The sequence below is a fragment of the Eschrichtius robustus genome, chromosome 1 (assembly GCF_028021215.1).
Source record: "Eschrichtius robustus isolate mEscRob2 chromosome 1, mEscRob2.pri, whole genome shotgun sequence".
NCBI lineage: Eukaryota > Metazoa > Chordata > Mammalia > Artiodactyla > Eschrichtiidae > Eschrichtius > Eschrichtius robustus.
The window spans coordinates 194144806-194162105 of NC_090824.1; the positions used below are offsets into that span (position 1 = coordinate 194144806).

At 39.6% G+C, this 17300-nt stretch overlaps 1 protein-coding gene across 1 annotated transcript in view; it reads right to left on the minus strand.

The window, feature by feature from the left end:
- Positions 1–697: 697 nt before the first annotated feature.
- The window catches only part of ITGA8 (integrin subunit alpha 8), a 187594-nt gene continuing 170991 nt past the window's right edge, over positions 698–17300 (minus strand). Inside the window, exons 29-30 of the mRNA XM_068561963.1 lie at positions 5219–5341; positions 698–3508 (exon numbers count right to left, since the gene is read on the minus strand). Coding sequence (XP_068418064.1) covers positions 3422–3508; positions 5219–5341 — 210 coding nt within the window. The 3' untranslated portion in view covers positions 698–3421. The remainder of the gene's footprint in view (positions 3509–5218; positions 5342–17300) is intronic.

Genomic DNA, 17300 nt, shown 5'->3' on the forward strand with positions numbered 1-17300 from the left:
TATTAGAAATGACTCACACCTTTTCAAACATATGTATTGAGATTTAATTCACATACCATAAAATTCAATGATTTAAAGCCTACAATCCAGTCCTTCTTAGTTTATTCATACAAACGTCACCACAATCTAAGTTTAGAACATGTTCATCATCCCAAAGAAGGGTCGTGTTCTCGCTCTTTCAAATCTCTTCCAATGTTAAATGTTTTTGTAGTAAAGAATCAAGGCGTGGGACCTCCCTGGTGGCACAGTTGTTAGAAGTCCACCTGCCAATGCAGGGGACACGGATTTGAGCTCTGGTCTGGGAAGATCCCACATGCCACAGAGCAACTACTGAGCCCGTGCGCCACAACTACTGAGCCTGCACTCTAGAGCCTGCGTGCCACAACTACTGAGCCTGCGTGCCACAACTACTGAGCCCGTGTGCCACAACTACTGAAGCCTGTGCCCCTGGAGCCCGTGCTCTGCCACAGAAGAGGCTACCACCATGAGAAGCCCGCGCACTGCAACAGGGAGTAGCCCCTGCTCGCCTCAACTAGAGAAAGCCCGCACAGCAACGAAGACCCAGCGCAGCCCAAAATAAATAAATAAATTTATTTAAAAAAAAAATGAAGGTGTAAAGACAGAAACCTTTGATGTCTGCCATTGTGGGAAAGCTTCATGTTGCTTGCAAAACAAACCACAAATATGTCATCATGTCTTTAATTTTTACTTTTATTAGTGACAAGGTAAATAGGTACATGAAAATCTTCACAGATGTCTACACATGTATTTAAATAAAGCAAGAGTTGAGTTCAAAGAGTGGGGCTTCAGTGGCGACTGGTCCATGTTGTTTACTTAGTGTATAAAAATCTCCAAGTTTATAAAACTTGATTTGCCCATTTTTTTTCCCATTCTTAAAAGCTAGCTGCAAGTATTTCAAAAGGCATATCTAAAATATAGATAGATTCTAAGAGAAGCACGGCACATTATGAATGACGAAAGGGATTGGCTTTACATGATGAGAAGCAGATTCACTCAGTGCACTGTTAGAATATTCTCCATGCGGGGGGGATGCTCAAGAACGCACCTGACCTCAGTGTGCGTTGATGGCCGGCTGTGAACTGCCTGCAGGTGGCAGCGCCTGTCCTTCTAGACGGGGACCACTCTTGGCTGAGACTGTGAGCCTGGAGCTTGCCTCTGAAGTCCTCATACCTGCTCTGTTCTGGATCCAGCCTTGCTCCTGGCACCTCGAGTCTCCTCCAGGTGTCTGTATGCCCTGGCTCATAGGGTCCCAGACCTAAGAGTTCCTTCTCAAAGGTTAGCTTAAAAGGCAATAGGTGTGTTTTCTCAGGGATCTTTTATGACCAAAGACCTTGAGGAGCTATTCTCTCTTGGGCAGAAGTCAGGCATAACGAGAAGAGTTGGGGCTTTATTTGGGGGAAGAGAGACCCATCTCTGTGATATGATTGGAGAGACATCCCTCCAATCATCTTACAGAAACGGCCACCTCCCTGTACGACCAATTCTACCCAGAGGCTGAGGCTGGTCTGGGACCCTCCAACTCTTTGAAACATGTGCAGTTCTCACCCAGTCAGCCGCACACACTGGGAGCCAGACTTCGGTTCCTGACAGCTTGAAACCACTACCATGACAGAATTTAACTCACAAGCAGGCAGAATATGAACTGTTCAGTGTATTCGTCCGTGTGCCTTTCATTTGGTTTCCAAAGAAGTTGCACAGCTGTAGCCAAATGGCTCGTCTCCAGGTTAAGGCATGACCGAAAATTTAGTGTCTGTGAGTCTGGCTTATCTTTCAAATCAAGTGTGATTGTTGAAGTAGGGATATAAATTTTCCAACTGCTTCATAAACTTAAGGATTTGGGTCTGCTGGTTCTATCATACTTAATATTCAGGATATTAATTTAAAAAATTACTAATGCCAGTGTAAACATGCTTTTGATACATAGGTCTATAAAATATTGCACATAAATATAAAATTTGTTCAGTATCTCTTCATAATAGTTTTTCATTATCATAAAAAGGATACAAACTTGGGCAGACTATATAAATTTGGCTGGACAATTTTACTTGAAAAATGATACTGTTACACATGATTATGGATTATTTACAAGAGTTTTAAACATAAAGTTTCTGTGATGGTTAAATTAAAGACAATGGGAAAATAGCTTAAGTAAAAATTATTTTCCAAAGTCATGTACTATAAAGATTAGCAGTAAAAATGAATAGTAAAGTGGGAATAGGCAATTCTAAATAAAATCCCTAGGAACCTGTTTTCTAGGTTCATCTCACATCTGCCTAACTTTATGTTTCCTCCTATTTATGTTTAACATGTCTTTTCTGTGAATATAAGTTTGAGGTATAGTAGAAAAAAATAGGTGTTTAATACCAAGCTAAATGTTGGCATTGCCTCTTGTAGATATTAAAAATAATATGTTTACCCAAATTATTAAATTGCTTTTTTATTAATGGACTCTAGAAATTTTACCATTACTTTTAAGCACCACCTAGGGTCAAGAGTCCCTGGAAATTTGTATATTGCTAATTAAGTCAACGGAAAGATGATTTTTTTTTTTTTGTAAAAGGAAATACAAATGCAACTTTTTGCAAAGCTAAATTAAGCAGATGTGAGTCCCTGGAAAGTGTGAATAAAAGTAATTTCAGGTAGAAGGCAGCAAGGTGTTAAGTGAAACGGTCTTCGTATACCAATTTGCTTTTCTTTAACGCTATCTAAATCCTGACGAAGTTCTGTTAAATGATATATTCTGCACAAACTGGATATCTCGGAAGGAAATCTAGTGAGTGATTTTGAAAACCAGCGAACCAAATCTTAATTTCCAAATCCTCTAGAGTATCAGCCTAGAGCCATGGAAAATAAATAAATAAATCGTTATCCTCACTTACAAAGATGATCTTTGCCGTTTCCAAAGTACTTTCACAGTCCCAACAGCATAGGCTGGTCTCCCTGAGCAGTAACGTCATTAGAAATGTTTCTTTTCCAGAGGGAGGTGTCAAATATTCCGTTGGATACAGTAGTGTCGGAAGGTTTGGTCCTAGTTCACCTTCTAAAGTCTATCCTAATTCAGACATTGCGTCTTTGAGACTTCAGTTGGATTTATCTGGAAAGCAACCTCACGTTCCCATACCCATTTCAAAGTGTCTGCCAAATACGGAAGGACTCAAGCCAAAGACATCTTCCACGATTGTCCATTGTTTCTGCAGCGTCGAGGATGCTTCCTTCCCCAAAAGAGTCACTGGGATCCGAGGCAACTTCTCCAAAGCACAGTGTAGACAAGGTGATACCATGGCCTTTCTATTTCTTAGGACACTGGCAGGTACAGGAAAACCTTGGTTGAACCCTCCTGATCCTTCTTTTCTTTGAACTGGACCAGTGTCGGAGTTTGTTTGGTCTTTGGTTTTCCTCTTCACGCCTCAGGGGTTTTCTCATTGGTCAGCCGTTCCCTGTCGTTCATATCATCCTGGGGGGGTCTTGCTCGGTCAAAGAATCCGCACTACAAAGAGAGAAACGGGCCAGCAAGTCAGGTCATCCTGAGAACTTGTGAAAGTCCTCATTCTAAGACTTTTCCCTTTATTTGTTGTCTAAGGAATTTGGTGCTCTGAGACTATAATCTGCCCAATTCTCCAAATTAGGAGGTGAAAGCAGTGTGTTCTTTACCTGCAGAGAGGAATTCATTGCCTACGCAGAGCGTTTGTGTCCTTCCTGCCATGTCCATGGTGGTGGGAGAATGTTCATTTTATATAAACCGCTTATGGACCTCGTGTATTTTTCTGGGGTTACAGCAACCTGGCCCAAGGAGTCCCTCTCTGCTTTTCGACATGTTTTCTGGAGCCAGCAGCAATGTGAACTGCCAGCCAGGGATGGCAGATTCCTGAAGTGGACTTTGGGCTACCTTGGGATGGACTGAAGGAGGAAGTGAGGAGATGCTTGTCTATCTCTCTGCACTTGGTGGAACATACAGTATATGGAGGAAAATTAGATGGGTCCTTTATTTCAATCCCAGAACATCTTCGTGACTCCGAAGATCAATCAGCAACTCAGGGAAGAGGTGATTATAGAAGTTTCGTTCTCCTGAATTTCAAAGGAGTACTTGGTCTAGGAGAATATAACTTTTCCTAGAAACCTAGAACCTTAATTCTTATTGTTTCTTAGGTTGGAAGCCCAGTTTGTTGGGTTTGACTTATAACCATTTGAGTCATCTTTCCTTTGTAGGACTAGTGCAATATTCTATCAATTGCTATGTATCGTTACATCATTTATGGACATAAAGTTTCTATAACAGACTAACATGAAAGTCTATTTGTAAAGGTAGACTGTGCAATAGACCTTTGTGGGCTCAGGATGGCACAAAACAGCTGATAATGATCAGGAAAGCCATTATTTAACTCAAAAGGCAAGGTTTTCTCAGTTTATTAAGCATGCCTCATGTTGTTTCAAAATAAAAATACACTATGATTTTGGAGAATGACAACAATAGCGATTAACTAAGATGTGACTGGATTAATTACTCTCACAGTCATGTCATTGTGACATTGTTTCTATTTTGGAATGGAAAGCTCTGTGAAACTTGGCAGTACTGTGGTTCGGGGACCAGAAATTAATTCACATTGTAGACTTTTAGCAGAAACTTCAGCAAAACACATGAAAGAGTAAGTTAAGGCTTCTTAATGGAGATGGACTCTTTGGCAAGATCAAAAAAGCAAGTCTGAGAATATTAGAACATGCATGATCTATGTGGGGTCATTGAAAGCCCATGTGATAGTTAATTACTATATTAATTGCATCCATGTAGTGCTTACAAAGAAAATTCTCAAAGTATTGCTGATAGGATTGTCTCAACAAAAAGCTTAAGATCTCGATTAATTAAATAAGAAAAAGAAGTCTTCATCATAACATGATCACTCCAAGCATATTGGAAAGAAGATCACAGGTCTTAGTTAATAAAGTCCAACTGTCTTTACATTTATTTACAAGAAAATGCAAGATAAAAGCAGCAGTAAACACCCTCAATCTTCTTAAATGTCAGTTCCACAAGCATACTAAGTTTGCCAAAGCAAACAAGACCATTTTCCCTTCATGTCCCTGTGTTGGAAATCCCCAAATCATGCCTCTAGCCTTGTCTTTTAAAATCCTAGGTATATCCTTCTAAATCCTCTCAGTGGCCTCTCTACTGAAAAAAGGAAAAGAAAGCAAATAAACTTACCTTCCATAAAGCCAAGGTTAAAATGGCCAGAACCAATAATCCAAGAAGTATTGCTAGTATTATTACCCATAACGGGATCGAGAAGGAAACATTTGGGGTTGCCCAAATAACCGACGTTTTAATCTGGAATGGAACATAAAAGAAATGAGCTCTAACTTGAAAACTATTGGGTGAAATAGAGCAGTAATTACCAATAGAATACTGGGGGGAGTACTTCTGAAAGGATCCATGCAATAATTGAAATCACCCCAGGGGAGATTTGATGGTTTACAGCACTCAAACATGGCATCTTAAAAACTGGCACATTCCCAGGCCTCCCAGGTTAGGTGCAAGTCCAATTACAGACACTTGGTGGGTGTTTGGCTTATACCAACCCAGAAACCCTAGAATAGAATTGAGGTGGACCAGGAACCAACAAGGTGGAAAGGAGTTACCTTAAATTGGGTTGGACCTTTTACGGCAAAAAACGGCTAAAAGTAGACCCTACAAAAAGCCAAGTCTGCCCACACGTTTCTCAACAGAACTGGGCTCACCTCACTGAGAGGTGAGCTTGCGAACAACCATGGACTGCTGGAGTGCAAGAAGGATAGACATCACCTAATTCCCCATTTTACAGATAAGAAACTTGAGTCCCAGGCGGCTAAGTGATCCACAGATCTAATTAGTGTCACCGCCTCTTTAGCCCTAGGCTCTGTGCTGTATCAAGAAAGAGCCCATCATTGCTCTAGTAATCACAGTCATGTAAGGCCATGATGCATTTTATGAAAGTAACTCACATTTTATGAAAGTAACTGTAGTCAGCGACGTGAACGCTAATTGTCCCGATGTATTGGAGCTGCCTTTGGTTTTAAATCCAATTTTCAGTTGCTATTGGGCCTCACTGAATTCCCCACTGTTGCAAGGGAACTTAGAGGAAAAATGAGACCTTCCCAGCAGGACTGCACGCTCCCTGTGTGCGACCCACCCCTGCCTCCCCACGTGGGAAGAAGAAGCTCTCCTATAGCCCATGTGCTGGGGACCTGTACCTCTGGAGACCCCCAAACAAAACCAAGGAGAGACCCAGCCCTGCCGTGCACACCTGCTGTCAAAGAAAAGAGAAAGAAAAACATTCCTGGTTCTAAAATGTTATTCACCAAAGCAGGCCTGTCTGGTTTTAGAGAGAAGTGAGCATCGCCTCAGTTAAACTGCTTCATGTGCTCCTCGTTTGAACTGTGTTGGTTGGAAGGATCCTGAGTCTTGTCCTGACCCACATGCAGAAACTCTAGGCCACACTTCCCTAACCCACCAGGAGGTGAGGGTGAACTCAGGGTGGGTTGGTGGTTCTGGTGCTTCCCCTGGCTGGAAACATTGGTGTTTTCATAGCCTGTGCCCTAGCGCTGGGTCCTGCCTCTGCTCATGTATTTTTTAAAAAAATATTTATTTATTTGTTTTATTATTTATTTATTTATTGTGGCTGTGCCCGGTCTTAGTTGCGGCATGCGGGATCTAGTTCCCCGCCCGGGGGTCGAACCCGGGCCCCCTGCACTGGGAGCACGGAGTCTTACCCGCGAGACCACGAGGGAAGTCCCTCTGCTCACACTTTCCTTCCACCTTCTTAACTAGATCTGAGCATTCTGCCTGTGCTCGTCTTAGCCTGTCAAGGTTTTTATTGCTCCTTCATCCTGGTCCACGTCCCTTGTGCCACACATGTACTGATGACTTAATTCACTTGGTTCTCCAGCCCCAAGTATCATTTACGTCCAGACTGAGCAACGACACTGATGGTGGTGAAACTGCTAGAGATTCCACGTGGTGAGGAATGCCAGGGACTTGACAGATGCTCTCGATGAGAGAAAGGCTGGCGTAACCTACTCACCTTTGTACCTTCCTCCTTTGCCTGTTAGCTTCCCTGGCCGGTGTTGCCCCTATTCATCCAGAGCATCGATAGGAAGTGCAACGTTCCATGACCACAATGGGATCACACTCACCCTACTTGACACGGTTTGAGGACGGGACACATGGTACCAATTTTGAAGAAATGCATTGCAAGGACTCAAACATCTCCATGCCACCTGGAATCTGCAGCCTAAGTAATTTACTCTGAAGTGATCCTCTGCATGGATACGGCTCCACAAGCCAGTTGGGGACCAGACCATTTCTCTTTATATCCCTTTTCCTTGGTGAATTATATCTGATAATGTATGAAATCAGTGCTCAATCCTGCATCTTAAGGTGCGCAGAGAAAGGGCATGAAATGATAACTTAAAATGACCCTAATATTACTGGAGGCACACTGATACAGTTGCTGTTTTTTTTTTAACATCTTTATTGGAGTATAATTGCTTTACAATGGTGTGTTACTTTCTGCTGTATGACAAAGTGAATCAGCTCTATGTATACATATATCCCCATATCCCCTCCCTCTTGTGTCTCCCTCCCACCCTCCCTACCCCACCCCTCTAGGTGGTCACAAAGCACTGAGCTGATCTCCCTGTGCTATGGCACTAGATATCTATTTTACATTTGGTAGTGTATATGTGTCCATGCCACTCTCTCACTTTGTCCCAGCTTACCCTTCCCCCTCCCTGTGTCCTCAAGTCCAATCTCTACGTCTGCATCTTTATTCCTGTCCTGCCCCTAGGTTCTTCGGAACCATTTTTTTTACTTTTTTTTTAGGCTCCATATATATGTGTTAGCATATGGTATTTGTTTTTCTCTTTCTGACTTACTTCACTCTGTATGACAGACTCTAGGTCCATCCACCTCACTACAAATAACTCAATTTCATTTCTTTTTATGGCTGAGTAATAGTCCATTGTATATGTGTACCACATCTTCTTTATCCATTCATCTGTCGATGGACACATAGGTTGCTTCCATGTCCTGGCTATTGTAAATAGTGCTGCAATGAACACTGTGATACATGACTCATTTTTAATTATGGTTTTCTCAGGGTATATGCCCAGTAGTGGGATTGCTGGGTCGTATGGTAGTTCTATTTTTAGTTTTTTAAGGAACCTCCATAGTGCCTGTATCAATTTAAATTCCCACCAACAGTGCAAGAGGGTTCCCTTTTCTCCACACCCTCTCCAGCATTTATTGTTTGTAGATTTTTTGATGATGGCCATTCTGACCGGTGTGAGGTGATACCTCATTGTAGTTTCAATTTGCATTTCTCTAACGATTAGTGATGTTGAGCATCCTTTCATGTGTTTGTTGGCAATCTGTATATCTTCTTTGGAGAAATGTCTATTTAGGTCTTCTGCCCAGTTTTGGATTGGGTTGTTTGGTTTTTTTTGATATAGAGCTGCATGAGCTGCTTGTATATTTTGGAGATTAATCTTTTGTCACTTGCTTCATTTGCAAATATTTTCTCCCATTCTGAGGGTTGTCTTTTCGTCTTGTTTATGGTTTCCTTTGCTGTGCAAAAGCTTTTAAGTTTCATTAGGTCCCATTTGTTTATTTTTGTTTTTATTTCCTTTTCTCTAGGAGGTGGGTCAAAAAGGAACTTACTGTGATTTACGTCATAGAGTGTTCTGCCTATGTTTCCCTCTAAGAGTTTGATAGTGTCTGGCCTTACATTTAGTCCTTTAATCCATTTTGAGTTTATTGTTGTGTATGGTGTTAAGGAGTGTTCTAATTTCATTCTTTTACATGTAGCTGTCCAGTTTTCCCAGCACTACTTATTGAAGATGCTGAATTTTCTCCATTGTATATTCTTGCCTCCTTTATCAACGATAAGGTGACCATATGTGCATGGGTTTATCTCTGGGCTTTCTATCCTGTTCCATTGATCTATATTTCTGTTTTTGTGCTAGTACCATACTGTCTTGATTACTGTAGCTTTGTAGTATAGTCTGAGGTCAGGGAGCCTGATTCCTCCAGCTCCGTTTTTCTTTTTCAGTATTGCTTTGGCTATTTGGAGTCTTTTCTGTTTCCATACAAATTGCGAAATTTTTTGTTCTAGTTCTGTGAAAAATGCCATTGGTAGTTTGACAGGGATTGCATTGAATCTGTAGATTGCTTTGGGTAGTATAGTCATTTTCACAATGTTGATTCTTCCAATCCAAGAACATGGTATATCTCTCCATCTGTTTGTATCATCTTTAATTTCTTTCGTCAGTGTCTTACAGTTTTCTGCATACAGGTCTTTTGTCTCCTTAGGTAGGTTTATTCCTAGGTATTTTATTCTTTTTGTTGCATTGGTAAATGGGAGTGTTTCCTTAATTTCTCTTTCAGATTTTTCATCATTATTGTATAGGAATGCAAGAGCTTTCTGTGCATTAATTTTGTATCCTGTTACTTTACCAAATTCATTGACTAGCTCTGGTAGTTTTCTGGTAGCATCTTTAGGATTCTCTATGTGTAGAATCATGTCATCTGCAAACAGTGACAGTTTTACTTCTTCTTTTCCAATTTTTATTCCTTTTATTTCTTTTTCTTCTCTGATGGCTGTGGCTAAAACTTCCAAAACTATGTTGAATAATAGTGGTGACAGTGGGCAACCTTGTCTTGTTCCTGATCTTAGTGGAAATGGTTTCATTTTTTCACCATTGAGAACGATGTTGGCTGTGGGTTTGTCATATATGGCCTTTATTATGTTGAGGTAGGTTCCCTCTATGCCTACTTTCTGTAGAGTTTTTAAATTATAAATGGGTGTTGAATTTTGTTAAAAGCTTTTTCTGCATCTATTGAGATGATCATATGGTTTTTTATCCTTCAATTTGTTAATATGGTGTATCACATTGATTGATTTGCGTATACTGAAGAATCCTTGCATTCCTGGGATAAACCCCACTTGATCATGGTGTATGATACTTTTAATGTGCTGTTGGATTCTGTTTGCTAGTATTTTGTGGAGGATTTTTGCATGTATGTTCATCACTGATATTGGCCTGTAGCTTTCTTTTTTTGTGACATCTTTGGCTTTGGTATCAGGGTGATGGTGGCTTCGTAGAATGAGTTTGGGAGTGATCCTCCCTCTGCTATATTTTGGAAGAGTTGGAGAAGGATAGGTGTTAGCTCTTCTCTAAATGTTTGATAGAATTCGCCTGTGAACCCCTCTGGCCCGGGGCTTTTGTTAGTTGGAAGATTTTTAATCAGAGTTTCAATTTCAGTGCTTGTGAGTGGTCCGTTCATATTTTCTATTTCTTCCTGGTTCAGTCTTGGAAGGTTGTGCTTTTCTAAGAATTTGTCCATTTCTTCCAGGTTGTCCATTTTATTGGCATAGAGTTGCTTGTAGTAATCTCTCATGATCGTTTGCATTTCTGCAGTGTCAGTTGTTACTTCTTCTTTTTCATTTCTAATTCTGTTGATTTGAGTCTTCTCCCTTTTTTTCTTGATGAGTCTGGCTAATGGTTTATCAACTTTGTTTATCTTCTCAAGGAAATGGCTATTAGTTTTACTGATCTTTGCTATTGTTTCCTCATTTGTTTTTCATTTATTTCTGATCTGATCTTTATGATTTCTTTCCTTCTGCTAATTTTTGGGGTTTTTTTGTTCTTTTTTCTCTAAATGCGTTAGGTGTAAGGTTAGGATGTTTATTTGAGATGTTTCTTGAGGTAGGATTGTATTGCTATAAACTTCCCTCTTAGAACTGCTTTTGCTGCATCCCATAGGTTTTGGGTCATTGTATTTTCATTGTCATTTGTTTCTAGGTATTTTTTGATTTCCTCTTTGATTTCTTCAGTGATCTCTTGGTTATTTAGTAGCATATTGTTTAGCCTCCATGTGTTTGTATTTTTTACAGTTTTTTTCTTGTAATTGATATCTAGTCTCATAGCATTGCGGTCAGAAAAGATACTTGATACGAATTCAATTTTCTTAAATTTACCAACGCTTGATTTGTGACGCAAGGTATGATCCATCCTGGAGAATGTTCCATGAGCACTTGAGAAGAAAGTGTATTCTGTTGTTTTTGGATGGAATGTCCTATAAATATCAAGTCCATCTTGTTTAATGTATCATTTAAAGCTTGTATTTCCTTATTTATTTTCATTTTGGTTGATCTGTTCATTGGTGAAAGTGGGGTGTTAAAGTCCCCTATATGATTGTGTTACTGTCGATTTCCCCTTTTATGGCTGTTAGCATTTGCCTTATTGTATTGAGGTGCTCTTATGTTGGGTGGATAAATATTTACAATTGCCATATCTTCTTCTGGGATTGATCCCTTGATCATTATGTAGTGTCCTTCTTTGTCTCTTGTGATAGGCTTTACTTTAAAGTCTATTTTGTCTGAAATGAGAATTGTTATTCCAGCTTCCTTTTGATTTCCATTTGCATGGCATATATTTTTCCATCCCCTCACTTTCAGTCTGTATGTGTCCCTAGGTCTGAAGTGGGTCTCTTGTAGACAGCATATATATGGGTCTTTTTTTTGTATCCATTCAGCCAGTCTGTGTCTTTTGGTTGGAGCGTTTAATCCATTTACATTTAAGGTAATTGTGAATGTGTATGTTCCTATTACCATTTTCTTAATTGTTTTGGGTTTGTTTTTATAAGTCTTTTCCTTCTCTTGTGTTTCCTGCCTAGAGAAGTTCCTCTAGCGTTTGTTGTAAAGCTGGTTTGGTGGTGCTGAATTCTCTTAGCTTTTGTTTGTCTGTAAAGGTTCTAATTTCTCTGTTGAATCTGAATGAGATCCTTGCTGGGTAGAGTAATCTTGGTTGTAGGTTTTTCCCTTTCATCCCTTTGAATATGTCCTGCCACTCCCTTCTGGCTTGCAGAGTTTCTGCTGAAAGATCAGCTGTTAATCTTATGGGGATTCCCTTGTAAATTATTTGTTGCTTTTCCCTTAATTTTTGATAGCTTGATTAATATGTGTCTTGGTGTGTTTCTGCTTGTATTTATCTTGTATGGGACTCTCTGTGCTTCCTGGACTTGATCATTTCCTTTCCCTTATTAGGGAGGTTTTTTGAACTATAATCTCTTCAAATATTGTCTCAGCCCCTTTCTTTTTCTCTTCTTCTTCTGGGACCCCTATAATTCGAATGTTGGTGCATTTAATGTTGTCCCAGAAGTCTCTGAGACTGTCCTCAATTCTTTTCATTCTTTTTTCTTTATTCTGCTCCGTGGTAGTCATTTCCACTCTCTTATCTTCCAGGTCACTTATCTGTTCTTCTTCCTCAGTTATTCTGCTATTGATTCCTTCTAGAGAATTTTTAATTTCATTTATTGTGTTGTTCATCATTGTTTGTTTGCTCTTTAGTTCTTCTAGGTCCTTGTTAAACGTTTCTTGTATTTTCTCCATTCTGTTTCCAAGATTTTGGATCATGTTTACTATCATTACTCTGAATTCTTTTTCAGGTAGACTGCCTATTTCCTCTTCATTTGTTTGGTCTGGTGGGTTTTTACCTTGCTCCTTCTTCTTCTGTGTGTTTCTCTGTCTTCTCATTTTGCTTAACTTACTGTGTTTGGGGTCTCCTTTTCTCAGGCTGCAGGTTCGTAGTTCCTGTTGTTTTTGGTGTCTGCCCCAGGTTGGTAAGGTTGGTTCAGTGGGTTTTGTAGGCTTCCTTTTGGAGGGGTGTGATGCCTGTGTTCTGGTGGATGAGGCTGGATATTGTCTTTCTGGTGGGCAGGACCGTGCCTGGTGGTGTGTTTTGGGCTGTCTGTGAACTTAGTATGATTTTAGGCAGCCTCTCTGCTAATGGGTAGGGTTGTGTTCCTGTCTTGCTAGTTGTTTGGAATGGGGTGTCCAGCACTGGAGTTTGCTGGTTGTTCAGTGGAGCCGGGTCTTAGCGTTGAGATGGAGGTCTCTGGGAGAGCTTTCGCCCTTTGATATTACATAGGGCCAGGAGGTCTCTGGTGGACCAATGTCCTGAACTCGGCTCTCCCACCTCAGAAGCTCAGGCCTGACACCCAGCTGGAGCACCAAAACCGTGTCAGCCACACGGCTGCAGCATCCATCTGCCATTATTGTTGCTTTCTTTCTCTCTCAACAACTGAGCCCGATAACATACACCCTCTTTCTCCTGAACCGGGAGAAGCTGAAGGAAAGCTGGTGGGAGCAAGAGGAGCCACAGTCCCAGCTGAGGCTTTACTCCATTGAAGTCAAAACAGCGCGAGCCCCCTTTTTCCTGCTCCCTGCACCAACTTTCCCAGTATGCGAGCTGCTGCCTCACTTCCGCCTTCTGGTACAGTTTTAAGAATGAGAATTTCAGAATTTTGGAACTATAAAGGTTAGTAGTGGTCATGCACTCATAAGCCAGTTATAGTGACCTAGGAGAGAGAAAATCTGGTGCCATGGACAATTCTGAGGTTTCTTGTAAATGTCTCTTCCCCCTAAGCTCTAAGTCCACTAAGGAAACAACATAGTTTTGGTCTGTATTTTGTGCATGTGTTAGAGATCACCAAAATTTACTAATAGATAATTTACAGGAAGACAGGCAACAATACTTTTCCATGTTCCCTCTTCTGATTTACCTAATTAATATCTGAAGTCACCTCCCAATGTTTCATTATAACATAGGAAACAGTTCTAGTTTTGTAAGTTAAAAAAAAAAAGCTAAGCTAAAGGAGTTGAAATAAGGGCTGATGGTCTGTTCAAATTGTTGGTTTAATAAAAAGAAATGGAATGAGAGAATAGCTGCTGAGTTTTTGCTGAGTTTCTTTGCCACTTGGCTATTGCAGGCTTCAATGTCTTATCTATAAAACTAGTCTGTTGGCATACAGATGGCCAAAAGGCACATGAAAAGATGCTCAACATCACTAATTATTAGAGAAATGCAAATCAAAACTACAATGAGGTATCACCTCACACTGGTCAGAATGGCAGTCATCAAAAAGTCTACAAAAAATAAATGCTGGAAAGGGTGTGGAGAAAAGAGAACCCTTTTACACTGTTAGTGGGAATGTAAATTGGTACAGCCACTATGGATCACAGTATGGAGGTTCCTTAAAAAACTAAAAATAGAGCTACTGTATGATCCAGCAATCCCACTCCTGGGCATATATTCGGAGAAAACCATAATTCAAAAAGATACATGCACCCCAATGTTCACTGAAGCACTGTGTATTTACAATAGCCAGGACATGGAAGCAACCTAAATGTCCATCGAGAGATGAATGGATAAAGAAGATATGGTACATATATAAAATTAAATATTACTCACCCATAAAAAAGAATGAAATAATGCCATTTGCAGCAACATGGATGGACCTGGAGATTGTCATACTCAGTGAAATAAGTCAGACACAGAAAGACAAATATCATATGATATCGCTTATATGTGGAATCTTAAAAAATGGTACAAATGAACTTATTTACAAAACAGAAATACAGTAACAGATGTAAAAAAACAATCTTATGGTTACCAGGGTGGAAAGGGGGGAGGGATAAATTGGGAGACTGGGGTTGACATATACATACTACTATATATAAAATAGATAACTAATAAGGACCTATTGTATAGCACAGGGAACTCAATACTCTGTAATGGCCTATATGGGAAAAGGATCTAAAAAAAGAGTGGATATATGTATATGTATAACTGATTCACTTTGCTGTACAGCAGAAACTAATGTTGTAAATCACCTATACTCCAATAAAAATTAAAAGAAAAAACCAACCCCCCCCCCCCGCCCCCCACCATGGTCTACCTGTAGAAACAAGCAGGAGAGGTCACTCACAAAGATCTAATAATGATATTTGAAGTTGTTTTTGCAGAAGTGGTGGAAAAGTACAAATAAAACATTAAATTGAATGGGGTATGCTTATTAGGGTGTCTAGAAGCAGAAAACAGCTTTATAAGGTATAATTACAAAATCTACTGGCTTTCTGTTTGCATTCACTTCCAAAGAGTCTGACAACAGTCTTAAAACAGTCTCAGAGAAGATGATCACTGATGTCCTTATCCGTTCCAAAATCTGAAATTCTCATCACCAAAACTTTTGCAGTCTGCTGCTGGTAACATTATGTTCATTTGAAAAATACCATTTCATACCCTTTCTCTGAGCACTTTCAGTGGAAGGATTATGCACGTCATATACGTTCACCATCTGTAATTAACTAAGGGGAAAGGACATAGAGATTTAAAGGAAGGCAAACTTAGTGACTTTGCTCCCAAGCCTGCATTCTGCTCTCCTCGCCTGCTGCCTTTAGGACTTCTATGTGGCACGGAGGCTGCCCGATCTCGATCTAAACGGGGTGCAGATGCAGAGACCTTCCGTCGCCCCTGGTGGCTCCCTAAGCTTATCTAGGTTTTTCACTGCCTAGTTGAGAAGTTGTTACACTAGCGACAGTAGAAATACAGAACAACAGTAGTGTCCCAGAGCATTTCTTCGGATTTCCAGGGCTGAGGATTTAGATGGCTGCTGCCAGAAAAGGGTGGATGAGTCAAAGGTAACACATCATTGGGAGAGTCATCCAGGTCTTGGAAGAAGAGGTCTTTCTGAGAACACATTGATTAGGGAGTCGGGTGACATATTCAGGTCTGTAAATGGCAACAGGGCATTTCATCTGCAAGTGGAAACAGGTAAAGCCAAGCTTTCCTGAGACTCAATACTCTGTATAGACGAGAAACTTGAACTCTACAGGCAAGCTTAAGAGAAAAGACTTAATTGATCACTTTTATAGGACCAGCGTTTATTTAAATTTGTCATAGTCCTGTGGAAACCCTAGGATGGTTTGGAAGAAGCTTGGCCATGAAATAAAATGTTGAAAAATACCCAGACTTTGTTATTTCTAAATTTATATTTGGCAGCTCATTTTGACAAGCTCACAAGAAGCTTAGATTATCCATTGGATACTAAAGGAGAAAAGTAGGTCTTAATTTTTAGAGTTCCTAATGACTTAATGCCAATTTATAGTAAGAATTTTTCATTCATTTTGAGTAAGATTTATTAAACACCCTATGTTCTCTGAAGCTCTGTTGGTATTATCAACAGCTCCAAGCTGGAACACTCTATAACTCCACTGTAGATCAGTGCTCTCCAATAGAAATATAATGCAAGCCACGTATGTCATTTAAAATTTTATAGTCATCACATTTAAAAAGAGTAAAAAGAAACATGGGGCATTAATTTTAATAATATATTTTATTTGACCCTAAATATCAAAATTATCATGTAATTGATATAAATTATATCAACATGTAATTGATATAAAAATATTCTTCTTTTTTTCTTTTTTTTACTAAGTCTCCAAAATCCAGTGTTTATTTTACACTTGCAGCAAGTGACAACTGCTGGATTTTTATTGGTTAAAGTAAAATGTAGTCTTACCCAAAAAATAAAGCTGCGTTTAATGGAAAAAATATCTTATACTGCTATAGTTTTAAAGTTTACATTTAAATGAGTTAAAATGAAGTAAAACTACTAGTTCAGTTCTTCAGTCACTCCAGCCACATCTGGGCTCCTCACCATCCATGGTAATGTGGTGAGTGGCTACCATATTGAACTGCACAGCTCGAGAACTTTTGTATAATCTCACACAATGGTGTGTTGAGCCAAATTACCCAAGTCCCTGTTTATTAGATTCATTCATCAAGAAGGTGGTCCCAAGGCGGATGATGGGGTGTATTTAGGACTAAAGCTTTACTTTAAGAACATGGGTTTTTGACTACATATTTCAACTGCTTTAAGAAAGAGTCACCTTGAGTAACTTGAGTACTTAAAACGTAGGGAGAAAAATTCAATTACATGCCAACTAATTAACAAAATGTTTTTTTTTTAATGTATCAAGAACCTATGGCTATTTAAAGAAATAGTATAAAATTTTAACAATCCACTTAATATAACTATCTGCAATTTTAGGAAGGGGGGTCCATGAATTGTAAGTGGTTTAGATGTTCGTAAAGTGATGCTAAGTAGGGAACATTTCATCTTACCTTCATCATGTTGTAAATCTTGTTGTTTTTATTATGGTGGAAAGACCGTAAATAAGTCTTTAATATGCCTACATTTTATCGTTGACATTTATGATATGTTTTTGTATATTTTGACAAAATACCAAGGTAGAAGGAAAAAGCTCTGTCGTATTTGCAATGGTAATTAATGTTGATGTCTGTATTTATGTATCACAAAATCTTGTGTAAACATACTTCAGTGGGGTCACAAGAATGTTTTATATAAATGCACCAAGACACCCTACCTAGAGTTCCATTTAGAA